Source organism: Psammomys obesus, unplaced genomic scaffold (genome assembly GCF_907164565.1).
Source record: "Psammomys obesus unplaced genomic scaffold, mPsaObe1.curated_primary_1811, whole genome shotgun sequence".
NCBI classification, from domain to species: Eukaryota; Metazoa; Chordata; class Mammalia; order Rodentia; family Muridae; genus Psammomys; species Psammomys obesus.
In genome coordinates, this window is record NW_026585987.1 from 8,865,487 (window position 1) to 8,893,048 (window position 27,562).

Below are 27,562 nucleotides of genomic sequence, written 5' to 3' on the forward strand. Positions count from 1 at the left end.
AGTCTGAGCCCAGTCTGGTCTATATAGTTAGTTGTAATGCCTTCCAGGCTACATAGTGAGAGTCCCCTTCAAAAAAATCCAAAGTGTGTGTGTGTGTGTGTGTGTGTGTGTGTGTGTGTGTGTGTGTGTATGTGCATGCGAGCACGTGTATGTGATAGAGAGACAGACAGTCAGACAGACAGACTGACCAGACAGAAAAGGACTAATCTTGGTTTGAGGCTATATTAATCAAGCTTTCTTATACCTCTTCAGGAAAAGATAAATTAAAAGCACAAACATAGCCATGAGACAAGCAATTGGCTGGACGAAGGTACAGCTCAGTGGCAGAATGCTTCCCTAGCATGAGTGAGGCCCTGGTTTTGATACAAGCCTTAGCCAAACAGATGTGATTGCATGTTATTCATTGCGGGCTACCAGAAAATTCAGTGGTGCAATGGGAAGGCTTTATCCCACTGGGAGTCAGAAACAAGCTATCTGGCTTTTGTCACAACCTTCAAGTTCACACATGGCCAGGAAGGAATGGGAAGATCTCATTTATGTTCCATATGTTTGATTCCTTTGCAGAAGAGCCCTCACTTAATAATGAGTGTCAAAGACTGTATTCCAGACATCCTTGAAGTTATAAACAAGGCAGAAGGAAGCAAGACTCAGTGTGTAGACTCTGGGAAACTACACACAGAGGATGCACCCACTAAGTCTCTCTCCATGCCTCCAGAAAAGGATTCCTCTGGCCCTGTGCCCTGCGTCTTTTTTGAGAATTTTACTTATGATCAGACAGCTTTTGATTCTGTTTCCCGTGGCCTCATCCCAGAACCCCTAAAAGACATACCACATCAACTTGGACTGTTGGCCACACCTGACAAGTTACTAAATGTATTAGAGAAAGACTACATGAAGTCTCTGGTTGAAAGCCCAACTGAAGAAACCAGCTTGATTTATGTGTCCCAGCTGGCTTCGCCCATATGCGGAGACAAGGACAGGCTTGCCACAAATCCATCATTGCCAGTGCACTGTTCACAGTATAAAAGGCAAATGGCAGTTCCAGGGAGCCTCATACCACCTTCCCTGAAGGAGAATAACAGCCTGACCTCAACGATCCTTTTAGGCCAAGATGAACAGTAAACACCAACTAGCATCAACTTAGTTCATCCACCACAGGCCCTTTTGGGGATGTAGCTGGTACCATGCCAACAGTACATGCCCAGGCCCTTTATTCCAGGAGCACTCATTATCTGCAGCACTGATTTACAAACAATCACCACAGACTGACAGACTAAAGACCAGAACCAAACAATTTGGCATTTGCCCCGAAATAGCAGGATCGTGGATGGAGCATGCTGACCTTGTTATTATTTGTTCCAGATTCACCCTTATCATAGTAACCCTGACCTTGACAAAGGGTATGCATCAGCCATTTCACAGACCCTACCTACTGTGGTCCTAGGATTTTGGTTTGCAGTGAGAAAACATCTTCATGTAAATTTAACCTCATGCTTTTTATTAAGATATTAAGAGTAAAGCAATTGGATCAGATTTTTGATTAGTGCCACAAGAGATTTGTCACTTTTATTGTGTAGATTTATCACATTTAGTGGAGGGGGTTACAAACTAGATTTTGGCCTTACCTTGAAATGAGAATTTGTAGTCACTGATAAAGTAAAAATAACGGTCTTGGTGTCTACACTGAACCTAACAGTTTAAGATGTCCAAATGGAAAAGAAGAATCTTCATAGGTCTCTTGCTGTCTAGCTTGCTGCAGTAAAAACGAGATTGCCAAGAGCTCCAGACTTGGAGTCTACAAGACTTCAATCTTCTTCCTTAGTTTTTGAATAGCTCAGAATTTAAAAGGGGGGGGGCATTTCATTCAGTGATTTCTTTCACATATAATGCCCCCCCCAAAGGCTGTATCTAAATGACCTAGTTCCACATACTTATCTTTGAACTCTTGTAAGGTTCAAGGGAATTCTATCTCATTTACATTCCTGTCATGCCAAAATCCTAAAGCCTATTGGTTATAATATAGCTTTAACTTTAAAATGTTCCAGGAGTGAGAAGTTAGTTTTGTGTTGGCCCCAAAGCACGTCTTTTAACAAAATACACTTGGTCCTATCTATGGGTTTCACATTAAGATTCAACCAATTTCAGAAAGAAGATATGCAGAAAATAATGTCTGTACCAAACCCATAGAGTTTTCCTGTTATTCCTTATAGAGTATTAATAATTTCCATAGCACTTAAATGCATCAAGTATTAGGGCACAGCATGCAAAAATAACCACTGCATACAACACTTTCAGATAAGGCCTGAACTCCCAGAGATCTATAGCTCCTGTCATCAGTTCCTGGAAGGCGCCATGGAAGAACAAGTATATTCAACAGACAAACATGTACAGGTGTTCAGTACATTAGTTTCTTCCTCTAATGCTTGTCACATTGCAAAATAATGGGAAGAGGTGTGTCTTTTGTCTTGTTTGCTTTAAGTGTGATGGGAGCTATGACTGTGCACTCATATGGCTGTTTCCAACACTGTAGCGATATCCATAGGGCATGTGGCCTCAGATTGTAGAAACAGCAATCATGAGTGTTCCAGTTCAAGCTGTCCAATCTTTTCTTTACATCTAAGCAAGCCTTTGCTAGAAACTATGGCTATGACCTAACCTAGGACTAGACAGTATCTTAAATAGTCAAGTTGGGAGAAGTGGCTGGTCAGTATTGCCAATAGCCAGTTTAAGTTTTTCTGTCAATGTATTTCTCACTGGAAACTTGCACCCAGTTAGTGACATTCATTAGTAAATACTGTTTCATTTCAATTTTGTTTAAAAAATAATCCACAAAACATTATTTTTTGCTGTTTCAATAAAGTTCAAATTAAAACATTTCATGATCACATTGTTTTAATTCCCTTAACAGAATGAAAACTTCTCAGTTATTGAATTTTACAAAAATGTAAAGTGACCTTTTCAACCTAAAAAGGGTCTTTTCAGCACTGTGGAATCCCATATTTCAGCAGTTCCTAGATGTTCAAATACATACCACACTCTAAGGGTTCTTCCTTCCTTCTCACAGTGCCCTTCCTAACAGGAACCTCCAACAGGAACAGAATTCAAACTAGACTCTGAGAAGCCAGGTGATAATCTGCTGAGTCTGGCTTATTTCCTGTAACATAATAGCCCCCAGTTCCATCCATTTTCCTGCAAATGTCTTTAGAGTTGAATAAATTGCAACGTGAACATGTCACATTTTCTTTATCCATCTGTTGATGGCTCTTTAGGCCAGTCCCATAGCTTAGCTATTGCAAACAGAGCAGCTATGAACATGGATATGCAAGTATCTCTGTGCTGTGCTGATTTAAGAGTCACAGGACAGGTCTATTTTCAGTTTCAGGAACCACCACACTGACAGCCACAGTGCCTATAGAGTGCAAAAGGCTCCTCTTTCCCCACACCCCCACCAACATGCTTTTTTTTTTTTAATATTTTTATATTAATTTATTTACTTTGTGTCTCAGCTGTAGCCCCCTCTCTCATTCCCTCCCAATCCCATCCTCCCTCCCTCATTTCCTCCTTGCCCCTCTCTAAGTCCACTTATAGGGGAGGTCCTCCTCCCCTTCCATCTGACCCTGGCTTATCAGGTCTCACCAGGACTGGCTGCAATGTCCTCCTCTGTGGCCTAGTGAGGCTGCTCCTCCTCCAGGGAGCTGGGGAGGTCAAGGAGGTAGCCATAGAGTTCATGTCAGACAGTCCCTGTTCCCCTTACAAGGGTACCCACTTGGATACTGAGCTGCCATAGGCTACATCCAAGCAGGGGTTCTAGGTTATAACTATGCATGGTCCCTAATCAGTCTCAGACAAGCCCCTGTGCCCAGATATATTTGGTCCTTGTGGAGCTCCTATTCTCTCCAGGTCTTACTAACTCTCTCTTCTTTCATATGATTCCCTGCACTCTGCCCGAAGTTTGGTTATGAGTCTCAGCATCTGCTTTGATATACTGCTATGTAGTCTTTCAGAGGCCCTCTATGGTAGGCTCCTATCCTGCTTCTCATTTTCTCCTACTTCCAATGTCCACTCTATTTGTCTTTCTAAGTAAGGATTTATCTTACCCTGGGTCCTCCTTCTTGTTTAGCTTCTTTAGGTGTACAGAGTTCAGTATGTTTATGCTGTTTTATCTTATAGGTCTATTATCCACTTAAAAGTGAGTATATACCATGTGTGTCTTTCTGCTTCTGGGATACTTCACTCAGGATGATCATTTGCCTGCAAATTTCGTGAATTCCTTGTTTTTAATTGCTGAGTATTCCATTGTATAAATGTACCACAATTTCTGTATTCATTCTCTGCTTGAGGGACATCTGGGTTGTTTCCAGATTCTGGCTATTATGAATAAAGCTGCTACAAACATGGATTCATCTAGCTTGAGCTGGGATTCAAAGCTTTTAATTTGCCTTGCACTGGCGGGTAAGGTGGTTGCACACTTTTTCAGGATTTTTTTTCCTCCTTTAAAAGTGTCTACTCAGCCCCTTTATTGACTAGATGATTTAATTTCTTTAAGTTTCTTATAGCTATCCCTAAAGACTCCACAAAAAAATAGATCCAATAAACACATTCAACAAGTTGCAGTATACAAAACATCTAAAAATCCAGCAGCCTTTCTATATTCCAATAATGAAGTTGTAGAAAGATCAGAAAAAATTCATTCATAACTAGCTTTTAAAAATTCTTAAAATAGATCCAACCAGAGAAGTCAAAGATCTTAACTTTTAAACAAAGTGTAGTGAAATGTCTTTAGTTCATTCTCAGTTGAAACAAACTCAGAAGAGGGAGGGCACATTATCTTGGTAAGGTGACAACAGACACATGAGAGTACATGATGTTTGGCTGGAACTTGTCCTGTGAGAAGGGCGTGGCTTTTGCCAGCTGGAAAAAAAACAGCCTTGAGAAAACTCAGATAAATAGAGGCCCAAGGACAGGGAGGAGCTTTTGCATTGCTGCTCTTTGTAAGGTGCACATCACTTTGCTGGTCTTTGTTTTTCTGCACTTCACTTGGAGAGAAATGCTCTGGCTCTAGAGCAGAGAACTTTTGACAATCCGATTGCATCTTGTGACTCCCGCTGACTGAGATTTGGTGGAGTCTTGCTGTTTCTGCTGAAACCATGCTGCTGTTTGGTGTTGAATTTTGGACTGGACTGCTGATAATCATCTGGACAACAAAGAGTGAACTTGCCCTAAGGAACTTTATCTTAAAAAAGTCCACAACTAGCCATGTCTATACTCGATTGCACACCTGATATGTAGAGGCTAGAAGAGGGAACTAGCATTACAGATGGTTATGAACCACCATGTGGGTGCTGGGAATTGAACCCACATCCTCTGAAAGAAGAACCAGTGCTCTTTGAATATGGTTAAAGCCTTAAAAATAAAGAGTATCATTTTACTAATCAACTATGATAATATTAGGCACGTTTTTCATTTGGGTGCTAACTAGACTAGTGGTAACATATAAGGTGAGAACAATTACACGAACACACAGGTGTACACAGTCCAAATACTTTCAACAACTTTGTGTAAGGTGGGCCAAGAGACTTTAGCAACACTCTTTAAGAGACCTTGGCTTTCACACTCAAGTTCTCAGTTGGCTCTTTGCCTGTGGTGTGGCAGAATCTGCTAGGCCAGTGTGCCGACTACTGAGCATCATACCACTGCCTTACTACTCAGAGAGATGTTCTAGCTAATGACATTGCTAGTTCCAAATTCTTCACAATAATGATTGGAGCTTTATAGAGTTAAGTATGTTACATTAAGTTCTGAAGAACGCCAGAGAAGTACAATTATTTTAAAGTTGGGAGAAGCCCCTTTTCATGATACAAGTCGTCCATCACCATGTGTAGGATAAAAAAGCCATTTACTGGAAACATACCTGTCAACATCAGTATCATGCGATTCAAGTCAAGGTGAAGTAACACACATTAAGTTCTCAAATCAGGCCAACATCACAAGTTTAAGAATTTTAAGTACATTTTATTAACAATGAATCCCTTTGATAAGATTATGCTTCAGGAGGCTTTAATGCCCTTAACATAAACTGTACACATTATACAAAAACAATACAACCACAACAACAACAACAAAAATCAAGGTGAGCAAAACCATTTGGGGACAAATCTTATTTAAATTATACACAACTCAATGAAATATTCTTAAGGAAAATATATAAATACTTTTTCTTTCTATGTTACAGTTATACAATATAAATCAGATTTCAATGTCTGTTCAGTGACCTACAAACACCAGAACCTCCAAAAAATGTAGCAGCGTATTACTAAATAAAAAAGATCATGTGGCAGAGATCATTAAGTCTGAGATTCTCTTTAAGATCCCTTACCACTTTTCAAAGCTAATTTAATTTACATCATTTGTTTCACAATGCATCTTTAGGGTTTCTGACAGGCCAGTAATGGAACATTTTTCAACAATCATACATCAAAAATTTTCACCACTCCCGCTCTGCCCCAAGACTTTGCATTTTGTGCTGGATCAACCTAGTTAAGTGGGAAAATTGTAAGGTATGTTTCCTTTTTTGGCATAAATTAACTTTTCATACTAAGTATCTTATAGAGTCAAAATGTGCAATTCATGCATCTGTGGCAGAGTTATCCACCTAACTATAAAAATACTCCAAAGGGGAGAAATCCCACACTCTGAGAGTCATACAAATGTATAGAAGTAACCCCCCTGGGGACCTGGAATTAAAAGAAAAGGGCTCCTGGGAAGACATGCGCAGACTTGTGTGTCCTTCATGAGCACTGCCCTCAAGGTCACTGGTAGGCCTGGAAGTGAGACTCAGTGCAGTGCCGCTCTCCAAGTTAAGATGGGAACAACAGGCTTAGTTAGTAAGGAGAAAATGGGACCTTTCCCAACACACACTTGGGAAAATCTGCAATGTTCATTGCAAGCAGCTCTTCTTAGAAGTCTCTCAAATGATTTTCTTTCATGGATTGTGAGTGAGTTTGAGACAAAGTGGAAGTAAAAGTGGGAGAGGAAAAAAAACATCCTTCCAAAATTACATTTTCAAAGTGGTCACAAGTTCTTCTCACACAGAATTAGCACCTTACTCTCATCACACAAGAATAACTGCAATTGTAATTTGAATGACAGACAATTTTGTTTCTTATTGCTTAATGATCTGTGCTTTGATATGGGGGATAAAAAGGCATCCTCTGAAAGGAATGAAATAAAAATGTATATAGATAGCACTAGACAGATCTAAATAAACACTGATATCCCATTTTGAACACGTGGCCATGGTGACATGGAATTTGGCCTTAACCATTGCAAGCTCTGGATGCGAGTGGAACACTACTGAGGACATAGGCCCCAGTGACTTGGATAAATCACCACAGCAACAATGCACGCACTTCCTAACAGCCTTGTGGTATCACTGTCTTAGGATGTCTCTACCCTTACTCTTTATTAGAAACACTTAAGTCAGGAGAAATACATTCCTCCTCCAATATACCCTAAACACAAACAGAAAATAAAAGTATGAGAAATTTTAGAGCCTATTTTCTTATAAATACTAAATTTCTCATTTTCTTATTTGTCAGTATTTACTTAGTATGTGAAGCTGAAATCCGTTCTTGAAAAAAAAAACCCTCAATTAAAAATGATAATTTACAATTAGAAATTCACAGTTTACAACCAGCTTAACTGTTCAAACTCCTCCAAATTATTAAATAATTAACAATAGTACAAATTTATATGCCTAAGGTTAATTCTAAACTCTTGAAAAACTACAGTATTGATATTATTTTGGTAATATGTATTATTTATAGACAATTTTCTCAATGATTTCTATTACCATTGACATCATTCATAACCTTTTCTGCTATAATTTAATAGTCTTAAACATCTATGCTAATCACTTGGCACTGCATGTAGTTTTCATCATAAAAGTCTACTTTTATACAAGTAAGTACTTAAAGAAAATGTATTACACCTGTTGGTGAAACCATGGTTAAACCAATAGCACTATAAACTGAAGAAAAGACAAATTTCCCCAATATACTGACAATCACAAAGCTCTGGTATCTTTCCAAAATAAGTGCTATAGGCAGATATGATGACACACACATACATATCTTTCAAAGTAACAGTCAAAAGTCTAAACAAAACAAAACACAACACTTGCTTAGGACATTAGGCACAGCCTTAATTTCAGGATGGCTGACTCAGGTGCGCAAGGACAGGGATAGTATTGTGTGATGAAAAACAAACAAGAATGGTTATCATTAACTTTTGAGGGATGAAACCACAGATTTTATACTCTGTTAACTGAGGTAGTGTTTAAAATGAATGTCTACAATGTTAACCCCATTATGAATAAGACTACGTTACTTCCTTTGGAATTGTAACCACTATTTGGTCTAGTATCACTGACATCTGGTTCTCTGGAAAGGCAATTTTATTATCCAAGACCAAAGACCAAGGTGACAGGCATTGCTCTTAGAAGTACTGTTGACATTTAAATAAACACTTGGGTTCAGTGATGAAGGTAAAAAGAAGGTTGTCCCCTCACTGGATGTTCTGAGAAAATGAGAAGAACTGTGTTGTAACGTGAGCAGCAGCTTGAGCCCTTGTCTGCTCTGTTATCATGAAGTTGCTACACAGTGCATGTAAGAACAACTCGCTGAAGTGCAGTCGAAGAGGCGTCAGGAAGGGAGATGAAATGCTTCATCCCAGTGGGAACTTTCAGTGCCAATAAATGAAAAGAGAAATCTCCGTGAGTTGTTTCCTAGTTCACAGGGTACTTTACAGCAATCTTGCAAACAAGCCCATTACAAAAAGGGTATACAACATGGGAAAATACGGACCAATGTATATGATGGTGTTAAAGCTGATGTGTAGTTGTCAAAATGGGCTACACAAAGGAATTACAAAAGGGTCCTAGTCAGTCCAGCTGGATGTTTTTGCTCTGTATTTATGATTTCAAAAAAGATAACCCTTTCACGTATAAGCATTCTAATAATGATGTTCATGCTACTTTATGTACAAATTTGCATATATGTTTAATTCCTGTAAAGACTTCCAAGTATCTTTATACATACACAAACTAGACAGACAGAAAAAACCTTGCCTTCATCAACTTCACAAATGTTGATAAAGGCAAAGACTGTATTCATTAACTCATTTATAACTGCAATTATTTTGTGCAAAACAAGAACATGAACAAAAATTAAATTATTGGTGCTTTAAAACTTTGTAATTAAGGCTTTTCACCACAATTTTTAATCTTATAATGAGTCTGAAATGACTTTTTAGAAGGAAATATGGCTCTTCTTTATTCATGGAATGTGTAAAATGCAGGCAAACTTGTCTTTTCCTTGAGAGATGAGAAGTATCACTTAATGCTCTCCTTTGCTCCGAGTCCAGACTACTAATGCTTGCTCAATTCGTTTAAAGTGGTGAGACAAGCTGATGAGGCTGGAAGTCCACTGGGCATATGTATACATCCTAGACATGGGAAGTATTTCAAATAAACTATTTTAATCAACAACTGTAGTGAAAAACCTTAATTGGTACAAACAGCCTTTAGCAACACACTGCAACAAACCTGAAGAGATGGAGAACAAATAAGCATTTTTATGCAGTCTAGCAACATAAAATAACTTAAGTTCCGAATATTGAGGCTCTTCTTTTGCTTTGAGGTTATATACCTCTGAAGTAGTGTTACAAACATTAAGGAAATGTGGAAAGGCCAACGTGTCCCTTTGATACCAGCAGTTACAGCACAGCCCGTGGGAGAACAGGATGCAGCCTCAGAGACAGTGACTCCTGGTTTCCACAAATTAGTTAACAAACAAGGCATCTTTTGTATTTACCCTTGATTAAAATGCATTCAGCAATAACTGCGTGAAGGGTGCTTCTTCATGTCTTGTTTTTGTTCCACTGCCATTATGCTTTTAAAATAAAAAAATAGAAAACCTATGTAGGTATTCAGTGCTTGGCTCTTGCATATGATGGTAACTAAATTACAACCGTGGTAATGAGTGATGAACCCTGAGAAGGGCCCAACAGGAGAGAGAAGTTGGCTTGGCTAGGGATGTCAGCAGTCCCAGCTGTTCTGTACCAATTACTGCTGGGACAGTGTCAGAAGATACTCCTTCCTTGCTGCCAGCCAGTCGGTGTTTTCTGAGGCTTTTAAGAAATCCATGACTATGGAGATATATAATCTAGATATAAACACCATAAATATGAGGTCAGGATTCGGCAGATTCATCAACAACAGGTTGTTTTGGTGGAATTGCCAACACAGCCTCTGCTTCTTCATGCATCTAGAAATAAGTGATAAATTGTTATTTTTTAAAAATAAACATGGCATACATTATAGATAGATATACTCTCACAACTTACTTGAAATACAGAATAATTCTGGGAGAGAAATTTCAGAAATAGTCTCACTTACTTGTAAAAACTGGACATCCTGAAATAACTCTTGTATGAACCTCCGGCATTGAAGTCTAAACGTGCAGTGTGACAACAAAAGAGAAACTTCAGAATAAAGGCATATGTCATCAAATGTTTGAGGATACTTCTCTTTAATGCTAAAATGAAAAGAGAAACGTATGTTTGAAAAAAATTTATACCATAATATATTCATTTAGTCCTCCATTTACTGACACTTTCTGATAATTTTTTTCTCTCCACATATTGATTAGATGGAATGTTAGGTGTGATGGCTTACTAATATAAACAGTCAGTCAGTCAATCTGTCTCGCTTCCTCCTTTTTTCACAGGGTTTCATGTAGCCCAGGTAAGCCTTGATTATGCCTCCATGTGCTGCAAGAACTCCAGATCCTTCTGCCTCTACCTCGAAGTGCCAGGACTACAGGCTTATGAAATCATACCTGGTTTATTACAGAGTGTCTCTATTTCACACTTTGTATATTCCAAGTTTTTACTTTTCAAAGATTATCAAAATCTTAATGCTTCTTATAAAGTCATTTTCCACTAACAGAAGGAAATTGTGAATTTATTAGACTAACACGACTGCAAATATGCTCACATCAAATTGTAAGGCATTTGAAGTGATTTGTTATCTCTGAGGTCTGTATCTCTCTGTGAGTAGCCACACAGGTGGGAGGCTGAGTGGAAGGCTCACTCCTGCAGCACTGGCCCACACAGCCAGCATACAAAGGTCTACTTATTCTGAAAACCACTACTTTTAGTAGTGCAAATAAAGACAATTTGCTCAAAATTTTCACTTATCAGGCTGCTTTGACTTAGAAAAACAACAAAAACCCTACAATTTTTCTTTAAAGAAGAAAAAGAGAAAAATAATTTCATTAGGAAATTCCATCAGTTTATTTCTTAAGCTTGCTTACCAAGCATTTGGTCTTAAGACTTCCGTATTTACACTGAAAAATCTAAAAAGCTATGGCTACCAATAATTATTTTGAGAACTGGAATTTAGAACTTTTAAAAATATTTTATAGGTTTTATAAATAATAAGTTATTTACTTAAAAATCCCAAGTTTTACCAAAACTAAAAAGAAACAAGAATGGCCCTGCTTTTAAATAGTTTTCCATTTTTACAGATTTGTTTGAAAGTGTGAGTGGATTCTCACTCACTTTAGCCTTCACTCTCCTCTACAGACTGAGGTACCAGAGAGAAGCACCTGTAAGCCCTGCCCACAGGTGGGCATGCAGCCTGTTAACTGCTGCCAGGGCAACTCCAAGAAGCGCCAGAATCTTTCTGCAATCTACAGAGTAGAACAGGTGGACAACCTTCATGCAGTTACTCACGTCAAAAGCCCTGTTTCGTGACACTTGGTAGAAACCGAACTACTCAAGTTGACGACCAATCTCAGCACTTCTTTACGAAGCAGAATACGGCACATTGGTGTATCATCTGGAATGGTTTTAACACCTGGAATGAAGAGGTCAGTGTGAGGTCATTTATTGTATTACAATGTAGAATGATTCCAGTTCATGGAATTTGTTTTCAAACTCCGTAAATGACTAAAATTGGAATCAACTGCATATTATCTGCCAATGACTTTGGAGCAAAGTTCTAATAGAAGCAGAACACTGAGAGCGAGCCAGTGAATGGCTGACAGGTGCAATATTTAAAGAGTCTGCTAAATGCCTCCACTAACTCTGACCTGCATAGTTCCCAGATAACTCCAATAGCAAAATCAACTGAAGACAGTTTTTCATTTTTAAAAATTTTATTTATATTTTTATAAATTACAGTTTACTGACTCTGTATCCCCACTATAGCTGCCTCCCTCATCACCTCCCAATCCCATCTTCCCTCCCTCATCTCCTCCCAAGGCCCTGCCCAAGTCCACTGATAGGGGAGGTCCTCCTCTTCTTCCATCTGACCCTAGCCTATCAGGTCTCATCAGGAGTGGCTGCCTTGTTTTCCTCTGTGTCCTGGTGAGGCTGCTCTCCCATCAGAAGCAGCCACTGAGTTCATGTCAGAGACAGTCCCTGTTCCCATTACTAGGGAACCTACTTGGATATTGAGCTGCCATGGGCTACATCTGTGCAGGGGTTTTAGGGGTTCTAGGCTATCTACATGCATGGTCCTTGGTTGGAGTATCAGTCTCAGAAAAGACCCCTATGCCCAGAATTCTTTGATCTGTTGCTCTCCTTGTGGAGCTCCAATCCCCTCCAGGACTTCCTATCTCCCTCTTCTTTTATAATATTCCCTGCACTCTGCCCAAAGTTTGGTTATGAGTCTCAGCACCTGCTTTGCTACCATGCTGGGTAGAGCCTTTCAACGGCCCTCTATGGTAGGCTCCTGTCCTGTTCCGTTTTCCCTCTTCTGATGTCCACCCCCCTTTGCCTTCCTGCATGAGGATTGATCATCTTACCCAGGGTCCTCCTCCTTGCTTAGCTTCTTTAGGTTCATAGATTTTAGTATGTTTATCCTATATTATATGTCTAATATCCACCTAAAGAAAGTTTTATTAAGGATGCAGGAAACTGAACTTCAAGACTCACCCAGTAACAGCTCAGTGCTTTTTGTGCTACTAGCGGAACCTTCTTGAGACACACCATCACTGCATCCAGAAATCCCCGAGAACTTAGAGGGAACAACTTCTAAGGGATTGTGGATTGTTTGCTCACACCAATCAGAATATGGAATATCTTCAAGGTCTGAAGAAAAAAAGCGTTTGGATTAAAGTTCCATTCTTGCACTAGTACTGCACACTTTAAAAGAATTCTTTGCCCATTTGCAACAATCTCTCTTCAGGAAGATTTTCAAAGCAATTCTAAATTGCTCAGTTGAGTATTCAAACAAGAGAAACTGTTATGATCTAAAAGGCTGATTTTCCTAACAAAACACTGTAGGAACATGTTCATTATTAAAATTCAAGCAAATATGTATAAAAAGTGAACACACCGTATCTTCTCTCCTCTCCCATTTGTTCTACCTCTATCTGAATGCCTTATCCAACAGTAAATGCAATTAAAAGCATAAAGTTACTTGAGATTTCTTCCTGTTTTAATTTTTCTTTCTTGTTCTTCTCTCCAAGCATTGCTATGGCCCCTACAGTAGAATTTTTAAAGTCAAGCAAACACATAAGCTAAAATGCTTTTTTGGTTTAAAAAAAAAAACAAAAAACAAAAAACAAAAAACAAAAACATCCTGGACATGAACCAGTTAGATGGTTCAAAAAGGTACACACTGCTAAACCTTATTACTCAAGTTCACCTCCAGGCCCCACAGAGTGAAAGGCAGAAACTGACTCCAACCACCTGCCCTCTGATCTTCAGTGGGCCCTGTGGCACATGCACGCTGGCACACATGTGCATGTGTGGTGACACAAACACACCAAGAACGAATAAAACATGAAACAAGTTTTCCAGGAACAAAAGAAGGTGAAAACAAATGGAAAATTGATGGTCATCTTTTCACAGGAAGTAACATCAGACATCCTACAAAAAAATCACACAAGCTTGGCACTATTCACAATGAAAATTAGCTAAGTATTCTGCAAGTGAGTCAGACAGGAAAGACAGAAGCTCAGCTCGAAAGAAAGACCTAAAAGCTGGCCTGTTTTCCTTCTTCATAATACCAATGTGGAAGAAAGGATGTTCAACGTCATCCAATCACAGTTCCCACAAAATAAGCTTTGCACTACATTTTATTCCACCCCCAAGAGCTTATAAGATTACTATTTCCATCATGTCTGTGCCCTAGACAGTTTTATGTTAACTTGATAAAAACTAAAATCATTTCAGGATCAACCATTTGTTATCAGATAACAACCGTTCGGTGTACTCTCCCTAGGGTAGAAGATTTCTCCAGATCTCAGCAATCCTTAGTTGCTTGGAGTTCTTTGTGTAGGATTAAGGCCTCATGGGCTTTCTCTGTCCAACAAGGACAATAGTGTGGATTTTGTATCGAAGTCCCCCTGATGCTTGAAATCCAGTTTCTCTGCTGTTTACACCTCTGCTCTCATTGGCTGGATGTCTGGATGTCGTGGACTTCCTGGTATTTTATCACAGGTTCTAACTTTAGGAAGATCAAGGGGAGGGGCTCTGCTTCATGATTCCTCAATACCCTCATTCATACAGTACTACCTTCTGAAGAAACTTAAAGCATTTAATTCTGAGATACAAACAAGCTGAAAACCACCTCAGTCTTTTGACCCGTTTTCCACTTGCAGTGTTAGATATTCCTCTAGTCTATGAACTTAATAACTGGTCCTACCATTCCTTTTTTGGGGGGGAGGTGGTGGAGTGGCCTACAGGGTTACTCTGTGTAGCCCTGGCTACATAGTTAGTATGTGTATACATACCACATATTCTCTATTCATTTCTTCATCAACTATGTACTTGTTTGCACTTCTTGGCTACTGTGACTAGTACTACTGTTCACAAGAGGCAGCATGCATCTTTGACATAACCATTTCACTTCCTTTATCGCTATCTTAAGTGATGGGACTGCTGGGTCATATGGTTAGTTTAATTTTGCTTTTCTGAGACTGTTCCTTTCTTCAGTAGCTATAGCAGTTTGCATTTCAACCAAAAACGTGCAAGGATTTCCTGTTTCCATCCTTGCCAGCATTTGTTACACAGGGCATTTTGACAAGTATTCTAGTTATTGTAAGCTATTGCTAACAATGACTCTAATTTATATTTGACTGCCTTTTTGTCCTAAGAAGTGTATTTGTGCCTATTTCTGTTTTAATCCTATAGTGTGTAAATATAATATACATATAAATATACATATAATATATATTCATAATATACAATACATACATATTTATAAAATATATCATACATATAAATATAAATATGGTTTATAAATATATATATTCTTCTTGAGACAGGGTTTCTCTGTGTTACCCTAGCTGTTCTGAAACTCACCATGTAGACCAACCAGGTTGGCCTCAAACTAAAAGGTCCATATGCCTCTGCCTCCCGAGGACTGGGAATAAAGTATGTCATCACACCCAACTTGTACATTAATTTCTCATCAGATATATAGTTTGCAAGTATTAGCTCAATTTGTACAGGTTCTTTCATTCATTTATTTTACTCTATAAAAATGTTTTACTACACCTTTGGGCATTTTCACTTTTTTATAGTGCAGTGGGTGGTAGGTGGGATTCCAAAAAATCCTTGCCCATGTGAAAACTATGAAGCACTTCAGTGCTTTCAGTTTCAAGCTCACAATTAAGGCTTTAATCCATCTTGAGTTGACTTTTGTTCAGAATGAGAGACATCTAGTCTCATTTATTTCCAGGAGGATATCCAGTTTTCCCTTTATCAAAAATACTGTCTTCTCTCCAATAGGTGTTCTTTGCCCCTCTGCTGAGTATCAGTTAGCTGAAGACGTACAGATTTATTTCTGCTTCTCTGTTCTGTACAATCAGTCTGTATGTCTGTGCTTAATGATGATCTCATGAGGCTTTGATTATTACATCTCTGTAAGGATTCTGAAGTCAGATGGGTAATTCTGATTGTGTTCTTTTTGGTGAAGACAGTTTTAGGTGTGTGTTGTTTATAACTAGGGGCTCCACAGTAAGTGCTTCAAACACTCTTGAGTGAATAACTGAAAAGAACCTGAAGGCAACATAAAAATGTTGCCAAAAGACATAAGATACCCTCTTTCTTTCTTCTTCTTCTTTTTTTTTTTTTTTTTTTTTTTTTTGGTTTTTCGAGACAGGGTTTCACTTCGCATCCCTGGCTGTCCAGGCATTCATTCTGGAAACTAGGCTGTCCTTAACTCAGAAATTCACCTGCTTCTCCTCCTCAGTGCTAGGATTAAAGGCGTTTGCCACCACCACCCAGCTAGATGGCCTCTTTTCTATGGTGAGTAGTACATCTAACATTTTACAAATGCCCAGAAAATGATCATAAGTAAACACAAGTTTATAAAAACAAAAACCCATCCCAGCATACAGAGGCCCTGAAGGGTTCAGAGTGTAAAAAAGCCTAATTTAGGGATCTAGCAAATTCAGGCCCAGACTGGGACATCGAAATACTAAAAGGATGGATCGGTTTCTATGCACAATCTCAACCTATGTGTGGCAAATCACAGGAAGCACAGCGCTGACTGGTATTTCCCAGCACTACCAGCTGCCAAAGTCACAAGGTGGGAAGTTACGGCATCCTAGGGAGAACCTAAGCAGGGTCATCCAGAGAACTCTGTCATCATCAGACTTCTGAAGGCACCTAAGTAGTATTTACCAAGAAAAGGCATACACACGAGTACTTTAAACACAAACTGAAACTGTTAATATATACACATGTGGGTGATTCATATTAAACTGACCACTTGTGTCCACTTTATTCCTCTCTAATAAATGTATATTGAGTGTACAAGACTGCAGCTACTATCAGAGACATGAAAATGAGGAGACAACAGATCACAGTCCTAAGAAAGTCACCATGGGAAGGCGAGAAAACAACTGAATCTTTTTGTTTGTTTGTTTGTTTGTATGTTATTTGGAAACAGGGTTTTTCTGTGTAGCCTGGGCTGTCCTGGACTCGCTTAATAGACCAGACTGTCCTCAAACTCACAGAGCTCTGCCTGCCTCTGCCTCCCCAAGTGCTGAGAATACAGGCATGAGCCACCATGCCCAGCTATAACTGAGTAATTATAATCTATGTACAAAGGGCAGTGAAGTACAAAATGGAAGGAGCTTCCACACCTGGCTTAGGAATCCAGATACTTCTCAGACATGACACTTAAGATGAGGCAGGTGCTAAAAACTTAGGCATGTTCTACCAATTTTAAGAAATGAGAATGATGAAAACAACAGAGCAGTCTTATGTGTTGGGCTACAGAGTCAGTAAAGAATTAAAAACAGGTTAATCTTAATCACTATTATTAGAGAAAGTGGAGGAATTGAAAATCAGAGGCTGAAATACTAATAGTGCAACAGGAAGCTGATGAAGGACAGCTATGTCGGAGGTAGTGAGAGGGAGGATGCTGGACGGCTTGAGAATGAGGCAGAGTCTACTCAAGGAACACTGTCACTCACCTGAGTGACTACATATTGAACTTAGCTGGTTACTGGGCTGGAAGCCCAGGATTTCAATGCAGACACAGTAAAGACAATTGTCGTCTGTGTGCTCCTGTAGTCCGGTGTCTTCTGTGCTTTCTAAAAAGAGAGAAGCATCCGAATGGACGGAGTTCATTATTTCTGTGAGACTCATCTGCTGCCGCAGCAAGTGAAAAGAGTTCTTTACAAGACCACCGGGTCCAGAGGGTAGACCTGCATGTTTAAGTAAATAAAACACAGTCCGATAAAGACACCACTGGCATCTTTCTCATGATGTCTTAAAATAGCACTTTTTAAAGATATGTAGGACACTCTATGACCCTACATCTAATTTTAATTAGGAAAACAGAATAATTTAAGTTACAAAAATTAAAACAGTACATATACTTTATTTCAATATAAGGTTCTAAAATACAAAATACAAATGAAAAATGGATTATTATTAACGCACTATTCAGTTAACGCTGATACTTGCCTAAACAAAATCAGTAATTCTAGGAGGTGTATGTTAAACGAGATGATAAAGCAGATCCATCCGTGCTTCATGCACATATTCACTACAAAGAAACAGTTCCGAGCGCAGAAGAGCTCATATGCAAATCCTCACCCTCCTTCACTTTTTTTTTTTTAACATTTATTTTGAACTTAAAACAAAAAAAGAACTATTCTGGGTTTTACCAACTTGAGAGACTGGGACCCTCACCAGAAAAATATTTTCTTAAAAAAAGCATGCTTTAATTTTTAGTTGATTGAATTACTTCAGTTTAGTGTTTAAGTAAACCCCAAAGTTTCAGGCACCTAATGTTTAGTTTATCTCACTAAAAAGAGAATTCCATTTTTAAGGTAAGGCGTTTCAGGAGAGCAAAAAGCTCACAGTACCTCCTCCATCATGGGAGAACATTCTTGCTCCTCGGTCATCTGGTGGAGGTACATGCTTTGATTGAAAATAAGGAATATCCTTTACCTAAAATGAATACAAATCATAGTCAGTTTCATCATACAAAGAAATTCATCTTATGAATATTTAAAATTTCAGGTAAATGCAACAGAAGTAGAATTACTATAGCATACAAATCTATAAGGCAAAGTTTACAAAAGAAGATTAAAGTTACCAAAACATAACCAAATAACTAATCTCTCTCTTAACCATGTTCTTGGCAAAATTAAGAGAGTATTTAAATAATTTAGTGTTTCTCTAAAGTACTAAGGGCTGTGGATGGCTCAGCAGGTTGAGAGTGCTTGTTGTACAAGCCTGAGAATCGGAGTTTCAATCTCCACCATCCACATAAAATGCTAGGCAATGCCGTGTGGGTGTGCTTACAAAACAAGGCTGTGAGGGACGGACACAGAATGATTGCTGGGCCTTGCTGGCTGCCAACCTAGCTACAGATTCAAGAAGCAATCCCGTCTCAAGAGTCTTAAAGCAGGATGATGGACAAGCTTCTCTGGTTACTGCAGGTGTGTGGACGACACACACATATGCACCCATACCATACACACTTCTACTACACATACAAAGAAAAACAGATTGAAGAAATAATACTTAGTCATCTAAGAAAATACGTATTTTTCAGTACTATTACAACCCACTAGAAATTGTGTATTATCTCACGGGAGCAGGGCTACTGTTTATGGACACATGTGGATGCTCTGACTGAGAAAAAGGATCAAAGACTAAATAACAAGACATTACATGAGTCTAAAAAAGATGATTAGGAATTTATTAAAACTTCTATAGACTACAGATAAGTCAAACAAGATGCTCATTTATTAGGGTCAGAAAAGGCTAATGTTCTAGAGACCAGAGACTATTAAACAGGAGCACATTAGACAGATTAAGAGTACAGAAAAGCTGAGAACATGGAGTTCTCATCTTGACACATTTTTGATGAGAAAAAAAAAAAATCTCAAAACCCTCCATCGTTCCTGTAAGTGCATCCACTACAAATTACAGTTTCTAATAAGCAGTTGCAGAACATTAAAAAACAAAACAATAAAAAACAAGAAGTCAGCCCATAGGAAACAGTAGCACTGTGGATGATACCTGGAATATATCATTAATGTCTACTGGAAGAGCAAGTCCAATGTAGTCATCAGAGCCTCCATATGTAGCACTGGATACCATGGACCTAACCGAGGAGGATCGCTGCAGGGTATTTTGATTAATAGGACTTAATAAATCTTCTTTATCTAATGATGCATAACTTAAAGCTTTCATAAACCTATAACATCACAAAAAACCTTGCATTAGCCTTTTTGATTTGTACTTGTAAGTATATTAAAAACAAACAATAACAACAACAGCATCTCTAACTTATAGTAATGTCAAAATAGGTAATCAAACAGCAAGCTGTGCCATCTCAATCTACTGGGAACACATAGCACTTTAACATGAGCTGCTATTGGCCAAGAAACAGGTTACCAGTAACGCTGAATGTCGCCAAAGGAACAACTGTTATGTTCCCCCCAAGTAAAGCTGAAAAGGTGGGCAAACAGAACATGCCAATATGCAAAAGTAGTAACAAAAACTAACCTGCAGATAGGTGCAGCTCAAAGACTGCATTTGCAGGCAGCAGAGATATTGGACTTGCTATATTATATAACTAAAGATGTATGTCCTAATAGCAAATAATATCTTTACAAAAGTGAGATTAGTTGCTTATCAATCTAATGTGCTAATTAATGCTTTTATTACCCCATAAGATTTATGGAACACAGAAGTTACACATACCATAGTAAAACCCTATCATTTGTAAATATTACAAAGGATATCTCACAGAATACTAGTCTTTCTCTAGAGAGCACTCTTCGCAAATGATTCCGTAAGAATGGCATATGGACATCTCCAGAACATAAAATCTGCCATACAGATTACCATTCGAATATACAACATATACACTGTTCATCTGTATACACCCTGTTAAATATATGAAACACTAAAGTCTCATATTATTGGCTAGAAAGCCAAGTCTTATAAAATGTACATATACAAATCAAAGAATTACTTCACACAATATACACATCAAGAAATGTGTGTTTGAAATAGTAGCCACTAAGAATATAGAGGAAAAAAAATTCCTAGTTTGAAAAATAAACATTCATTTCTTAAATGTATGAATTTTATAAAAAAGGTCAATGTTTTTCAAATGGTATGGCTTTGATTCTACAAAATTCTTCAAGGATTACTGGAGTCAGGGAAATTATGGGGGTGTTTCGCTTTCTCATTCTATTTCAATCATTTGAAGCTCCATTTTAAACTGTTCTGTTTTTTTCTGCTTATAAGGAAAATTTTTCCAAGTTTAAAATCACTGGTCTAGCCTAGCCTCCAGCAGCTGAGCTTATGGAGGCCCAGACAACCTAACACACCAGCTCTGTGTTGCGTGGCTGTAGCCCTGCATCCACGGCTTGTGGCTCTGTTCTGGATTCATGAAGATGGACAGGGTCAGTGACTTCTAGTTACAACAACTATTATTGTACCATTTTTAAAGAGGGGACAAAAATCCCCTATCTGCTACCAGAACCTTCACTATTAAAAATGTTGCTAAAAATTAGATGTGAGGCACTGATGGACTACATAAGTACCTCCCAATTCTGATATCCTGCAAAGGAGCATTTACTTTTTACCAGATAGTGGACCAACTACTTGAGACCTAGTAATCTGTTTCAAAGGATATACATCTTTAAATGGATATAATTGATCTATAAGAACTTCAACAAACCAGGTGGGGAACTTTTTACAACAATCAAATTTCAAAATGTACTTTTATAAATAACAAACCTGAACTGTATACTATTAAAAGTTTGATATAATCTAAATATGGAATATTTAATATATAAATAGAAACTCTTGTTTAGTCTTGAGGACCCAGGAATTCTTTTAGTGTTCATTAGGTTCCTATTTAATAATTACATGTACTTAAAACAAATTAAAATAATTTAACTGAATATTTCAGTTATTTGAAAAAATAGTAAGAGGTCAACTTTTGGAGCTTTAAATTGACCTACCTGAAAAGGTTGTTTGTTATTGTAGGTCTTAAGCTCCTGATTCCCCCGACATGCTTCTTTTTAAAATCGATCCTTGCAGAAGCGAGAAATAAATTAAAAAAAGCTTGTTGTGACTTGTGTAACCTTGCAAAACATGTTTATTTTCAGGTCCTAATGGAGTTTATTTCCCCCCTCGCAGCTGCAAGAATCCATTTCAAATCCTATCAGGTAACAAGGAGCTCACAGCCTACTGTGTAAATGGGTCAGTTCTCAGACTTGGTTTCTGTGGTACTCAACCTGACTGCTGTCTTGTATTTCAATCTGTTAAAACGGAACCACTTTCATTCATTTTTAAGCATGTTCTGCTCACCTGCTTGGTGTTAGTCTGGACTCAAAACTGTTGGCCTTCATGGTGATGGTATCAGTGAACAGCACATCTTTTGCTGGAGACGCCAAAGCTTCAGAGTGAGATAAGGATGGATGCATTCTTTGCTGCTGTAATCTTTTCAATGTAGCATAGCCAAAGGCATCTCTAGAACTTGTGTAGCTAAAGTTGCAATCTGCTAGACTTTTTATTGTTGCAATGGAGGGCGCTTTAAGGGACTGTGCTCTTCTAGGAAGTGTATGAGAAGAACCTGGTGGCACCAGGGACACTGAGTTCGATTTGGAGAGAGACAGATGGTTAGACTGTGGTGTCAAGTAGTGGCCTGTCTTAACAGTTTTAGTACTTACCACAGTACTCATACTTCCACAGTCCGTGTCCATAGTTGTAGCGTCTACCCCAACTGTCTCCCGGGAGGGGCTCGAGCTCATTGAACTTATGCCACTTGTTGTAGTGTCTGTGTTAAAGCTTTGGCTGCGGATCTTCATGTGTGAGCTTGTTGAGTTTTCTACAACCAACCTTTCTCGGCTTGTGTTTTCTCTGTGATTCTCTGTACCAAAACTCTTGGGGAATTTTAGGTCATTCTCTCCAATACTTGGAGTGCTGCCAGTGTCTTCAAGGTGCTTATTCCCAACAAAGGAAGTTTCAAGCTGTAAGGATTTCTGTGCTGTGGAGATAGGCGTGAAGTCATCACTGTGATTAAAGTCAACGCTGGGCTCTGTAAGTGTTCTGACTCGCCGGTTGCTTGTCTTATTTTCAGATGACAGTTTTCCACCTTTTGGATCACTGCTACTGCGGTGTTTTTTATTAGGCAAAGTAAGTGAATTTAAGATACGATTCTTTACAAGTTTGCTAGAAGCAAAAAAGGGAAATGAATTTTTATCCTTTATGGGTCCAGGTCGGTCATAAAATGCTGGCTCGGCATCTTCACTGATGTCAAGAAAAAATGTACTGGTCGAGCTGCTACCGAACCGGTCATCCTCCAGTATGAACATGCCTGTGATTGAAGAACCAGTAATCAAAGCAAGCAAACATGAAGAATCCACCACACCGCTAAGTGCTAACACATCTTTTAAGCAGACATCTGGGGGGAATTAAGAAATAAAAATGCTTTTCTGAAGCTCAGGGTTAGGATATGAATAAAATTGTAAATTGTACCATGGTGAGGACCTGTCATTCCTGAGGAAAAACTACAGACTCACCCTGGTACAGCATATATGGAGTTTCTTTTGGTGTTTCTAAATAGTTAGCATAAAACTAAAGGAAAAGCAGGACGCTTGAACATGGATGCTCATTCTGTCAAGACAGACCAGCATGGCTTATTCTTCATATTACAGTGGCAGGACACTCATCTTACAATGAATTTCTAAACTTAAAATATATAGCAGCTCTCCACATCAATGAGTTATGCATACATGGGTTCAACTAACCAGAGACCAAAAATATTCATGGAAAGGTACTAGTATTAAATATATACATATATTTTTCTTGCTATTATTTCTTAAGCACTTAAGGATAAAACTTGTTACTGAGCATTCAAATTACATTCTAAAGGACCTAAAGATGATTAAAGTATTTAGGAAATTTTTAAATAAGTTAAATACAAAGCCATGTCACTTAATGCGAAAGGTTTGAGCATCAGTGGATTTTGGTACACAGGTGGGCTTCTGGGATGTCTGGTAGATAGGAAAGGTTAACTGCACATATACAGAACAAAGGCATCCATATAGGCTTCAGAGTTAAACCCATTATGTTTACTGTCCATTTTGCCTGATGTGCTAAGACAGTCATCTTACTGTCTAATTCTAATAGATTATTGAACCCAGGTGTCTGTCTAATGGTACCTGTTAAATTTATTCTATTTTAACTGTTCTGTTGAATAATCATTAAGAACTTTAAATATATTTTGAAATGAAAGTAAAATCCTAAATTAACTTGCAGATTACATTGGCTTTGTATATTTTGTCAACACTAAGATGTACTTTTTCACATGGACTCTCTCCAACTCAAAAGTTTCACCATGCAATAGAGAGTATGGAGAAGTGTAATGGGCAAGAATTTTTTCTTATTTCTTCGTGGAATATAAATATTAGTAGAACTTATCATTCAAGGCATCATGGACACTTGGGGTGAAATGTTCAATAAATGTTAGATTATCTTTTGTTTTTTTTTTTGAGGTGACACTGCAGCTCAGGCTGGCCTCAAGTTCATTATGAGTACAACTAGTGTTAACCTTTCAACAGTCTTCTGACCTCAGGCTTAAGTGCTAGCATTAGAAAGGTGAACTTGCAGACCCAATCTCTCTCCTTTCCTCACTGGTGACTGAACACAAACTTCATATAGTTGCCCAAGTTAGGCTTGGACTTATCCTGTAGTCGGACAGGCCTTTTGATCCTCCAGCATGAGTCTCCTGAGAAGCTGCAATTATAAGCTTATGAAATCAGGACTACTCTGTATTATCATCTTTGTTGTTTTGAGACAGGGTTTCTTTGTGTAACAGTCCTGACTGTCCTACAACTAACTTTGTAGACCAGGATGGCCTAGAACTCATGGATATCTACCTGCCTCTGCCCACCAAGTGCTGGGATTAATGTGTGTGTTACCATACCTGCCTATAATATCTTAAATCAAAGAAATACGCTTTCAACTGTGTAAAATTGATAGCACCCAGTACAGATTTTGAATCCATTATCTATTTTACACATCATTTATTTCTGATATCTTACCTTTTAACAGTTCCACCCATTTCCTTTTTCCTTCACAGTTCTGGGCTTCATGGAACAGGAGAGTGCTCTACTATTTAGCTACACCTGTGGCTCCCACACCATTTTAACACCAAATGAAGATTATAAATATAATTTTTAGATTGATTAATTAAAGCATATTATTTTATGTTATACATGCAGACCTAGCCTCTCTCCTTTTCTTTCTTTCCTCACTGGTACTAAAGGAGAAATAAAAAGTCCGTGCATGGAAAAAAAAAAAAAAAAACTTTAAATAAGGTGTAGCAAGAGTAGGCAAACAACCTATTTGTTTTAGAAGAAAAGCAAGGCATAATAAGAGCTATGACTCTCTTAACAAATACACTCTAGTTCAATTATGTATACATATGAGAAAGGAGGAAAAAGATTAAGTAAATGAAGGTGGGTAAACCCTGCTCGGTGTGTCTGTTCTGAAACCTAAATAGAGCTGGTTTTCTCTGGTATATGTTTATCACCACCTCTTAGCACACAGTTCCCAAGAGCTAGGGAGAGGATGAGTTAGGCTGGTGGCTATTGTGAAAGATATGCAGCCTTCAATAGGGTATAACCATCAAGTCATCATCTTTGAAAACCATAACATCGGGCTTGGGTGTGGCTACATGCCTATAATCCAGGAAATAAAAAGATGGAGGCAGGCAGATCGGGAATATAAAATCATCCTTGACTAGCAAGTTTCAGGTCACATAGGGCTCTGTCTGTCCCACAAAAGCCCACAAACTAAAGAGAAATGTAAACATAGAATGTAACAATACAGTTAAGCTCTGAAATCACAAACAGAAATGCCAACATTGATGAACTTCGTGTGATCCCATCACAGCACTCACTTGATGGTGCAGACTCACTTTCACTGTTATGTCTGGAGCTGGTAGACTCAGAGTTCAAGCTGAGGGTGCTTGGGACAGAGGAGAGCTCATTGCAGAGCTGTTCCACATCATCTGGAACCACTGGCCACAGATGCTTGCGACTGTGCCTCACAGAATCCCAGCTGTGGCATTTTAGAATATCACAGCCTTGCTTGGTTTTAGCTATGAGCCCAAGAACATATACACAGGTCCTGCATGTAAAACAAGGTAGTAAAAACAGTTTATAACTCCAAAGTGAGATTTCTTAAACAACCATAAAATAATATGCTATATGGGTATTTACATTTTCCTTGAAAAGGCATTTAAAATTGCCTTTTAAAAAGCAATACATTAAATCTACTTAGAAATAAGTGAACCACAATGAAAAACATGTCTCCGTAATAAAAATAATTAAAACAAAATGAAGGAAGTACAGCAAGACCCTAGCAAGCCCATTTAAATCAAGAATTACAAATCATGAACTACTTTGTGAATAAAAATATATTCACTAGAAAGAATTCTCAGGTATGTAACATACCCTCTGATGGAAAGAACCTCACACTGTTTTGCAAGTTTTAGTATATCTGGAATCACATTTTCTTCCTGTAGCAAGTTAAGGCCCCAATTCGATGAGCCAATATTTCCCTGAAAGAAGCAATATCAAATATTTATAAGACTAATATTTTGAAGAAACTTTAAAAACTATCAACAAACACATTTAAATCTAACTATGAGAGAAGAAAAAAAAAAAGTCCATGCAAGAAAAAACACAAAACCTTAAATAAGGTGTGCTAGGAATAAGCAAATTATCTATTTGTTTTAGAAGAAAAACAAAGGGCACAGACTAATAGTTTAACCATCTATTTCTTTGGCATAAAATAATCTTTAAATTGGTAGGAATAGTCTTGGTCTTTAAATATTAATCTCAGAACAACTTTAAAGTAAAATAATTTTAATTTACTTAGTATCAGTGGGAGAAATTTAAAAGACAAAATCCATAAACTCTGCAAAGACCAAAAATGTTTATTACAAACCAAGGCCCAAAGAGAGGCTTTCAGCTTTTTAATTTCTTCCCATTTATCTAGGTCTGGAGTGCGAACATTGTGACACAGTTCCGTGATGATACTCTGGAAAAGAGAAGTACCACGAGAGTAACAATGTATTCTGCTTCTTAAGTTTTTCCTATCCCTTGGCACAAAGCAACCAAAGGTGTGTTTTGGCCATTTCTGCACATTGGGAACTCCAAGAGTGACTTCACAGTGAAGTCACAGTGACTTTTTTAGCTTAAAAAAAAAATGTGTATCGGTATTCTGCCTGCTTGTATGTGTGAGGGCATTAGAACTTCTGAAACTGGAATTTTACAAACAGTTGTGAGTTGCCATGTGGGTGCTGGGAATTTAATCCAGGTCCTTTGGAAGAACAGCCAGTGTTCTTCTCTTAACTACTGAGCCATCTCTCCAGCCCCGACAGACAGCTTTTTGAGGAGCCACGTTAGTGCTCAGGTTCTGAGCTCATGTTCTGGACTTGTCACTAACTAATATTCATTACATTCAGCTCAGCATCCAATGCAAGAAAAAAAGAAACTGAGTTGTTTTTCACATGTGATTATAATTTCTTCAATAAGTCATGAAAAAAGATTCACACCATCACTGCACAACCAACCAGCCATTCAAAAGTTCCATGCCTTGAATTTCTAATCTCTAAGGGATAACACACCTGTCTCAAGGTCTCATGAGTCAGTGACTCTTTCACATATGCAGTACTTACTGAAGTACTTGGTACCTAGTATTTTAAGTCATAAATACATTTTTTAAAACATATTGTGTGTGTGTGTGTGTGTGTGTGTGTGTGTGTGTGCGTGCGTGCACCACAGCACACTTGTAGATGTTAGAGGAAAACCCACACAAGTTGGACCTTACCTTCTACAACATGGCTCTTGGGGATCAAACTGAATTATCAAGCTAGACAACAGGTGTCTTAGTACCCACTGAGCCCCCTGTCTGGACCTGGTTTCTTTTAATTAGAAAATAAGCATCGCCTTAAAATTAGTGTTTAGATTTCTCATAATAT

The 27,562-nt window shown here is 38.2% G+C and overlaps 2 protein-coding genes across 5 annotated transcripts in view; one reads left to right on the top strand and one right to left on the bottom strand.

Moving 5' to 3' along the window:
• The window catches only part of Osmr (oncostatin M receptor), a 63,166-nt gene extending 60,292 nt beyond the window's left edge, over window positions 1–2,874 (top strand). The window contains exon 19 of the mRNA XM_055601094.1: window positions 565–2,874. Coding sequence (XP_055457069.1) covers window positions 565–1,122 — 558 coding nt within the window. The 3' untranslated portion in view covers window positions 1,123–2,874. The remainder of the gene's footprint in view (window positions 1–564) is intronic.
• Window positions 2,875–5,997: 3,123 nt separating this feature from the next.
• Rictor (RPTOR independent companion of MTOR complex 2) overlaps window positions 5,998–27,562 on the bottom strand; it is a 114,331-nt gene continuing 92,766 nt past the window's right edge. The window contains exons 28-39 of one of the 4 annotated variants that reach the window (XM_055601054.1): window positions 26,527–26,619; window positions 26,031–26,137; window positions 25,475–25,704; window positions 21,877–22,885; window positions 21,528–21,599; window positions 19,567–19,744; window positions 18,402–18,486; window positions 17,502–17,621; window positions 13,003–13,158; window positions 11,797–11,920; window positions 10,457–10,595; window positions 5,998–10,325 (exon numbers count right to left, since the gene is read on the bottom strand). In XM_055601054.1, the coding sequence (XP_055457029.1) occupies window positions 10,251–10,325; window positions 10,457–10,595; window positions 11,797–11,920; window positions 13,003–13,158; window positions 17,502–17,621; window positions 18,402–18,486; window positions 19,567–19,744; window positions 21,528–21,599; window positions 21,877–22,885; window positions 25,475–25,704; window positions 26,031–26,137; window positions 26,527–26,619 (2,388 nt within the window). In that variant the 3' untranslated portion in view covers window positions 5,998–10,250. Of the gene's footprint in view, window positions 10,326–10,456; window positions 10,596–11,796; window positions 11,921–13,002; window positions 13,159–17,501; window positions 17,736–18,401; window positions 18,487–19,566; window positions 19,745–21,527; window positions 21,600–21,876; window positions 22,886–25,474; window positions 25,705–26,030; window positions 26,138–26,526; window positions 26,620–27,562 lie in introns of all 4 variants that reach the window. The other 3 variants (XM_055601052.1, XM_055601055.1, XM_055601053.1) reach the window with 3 other exon arrangements.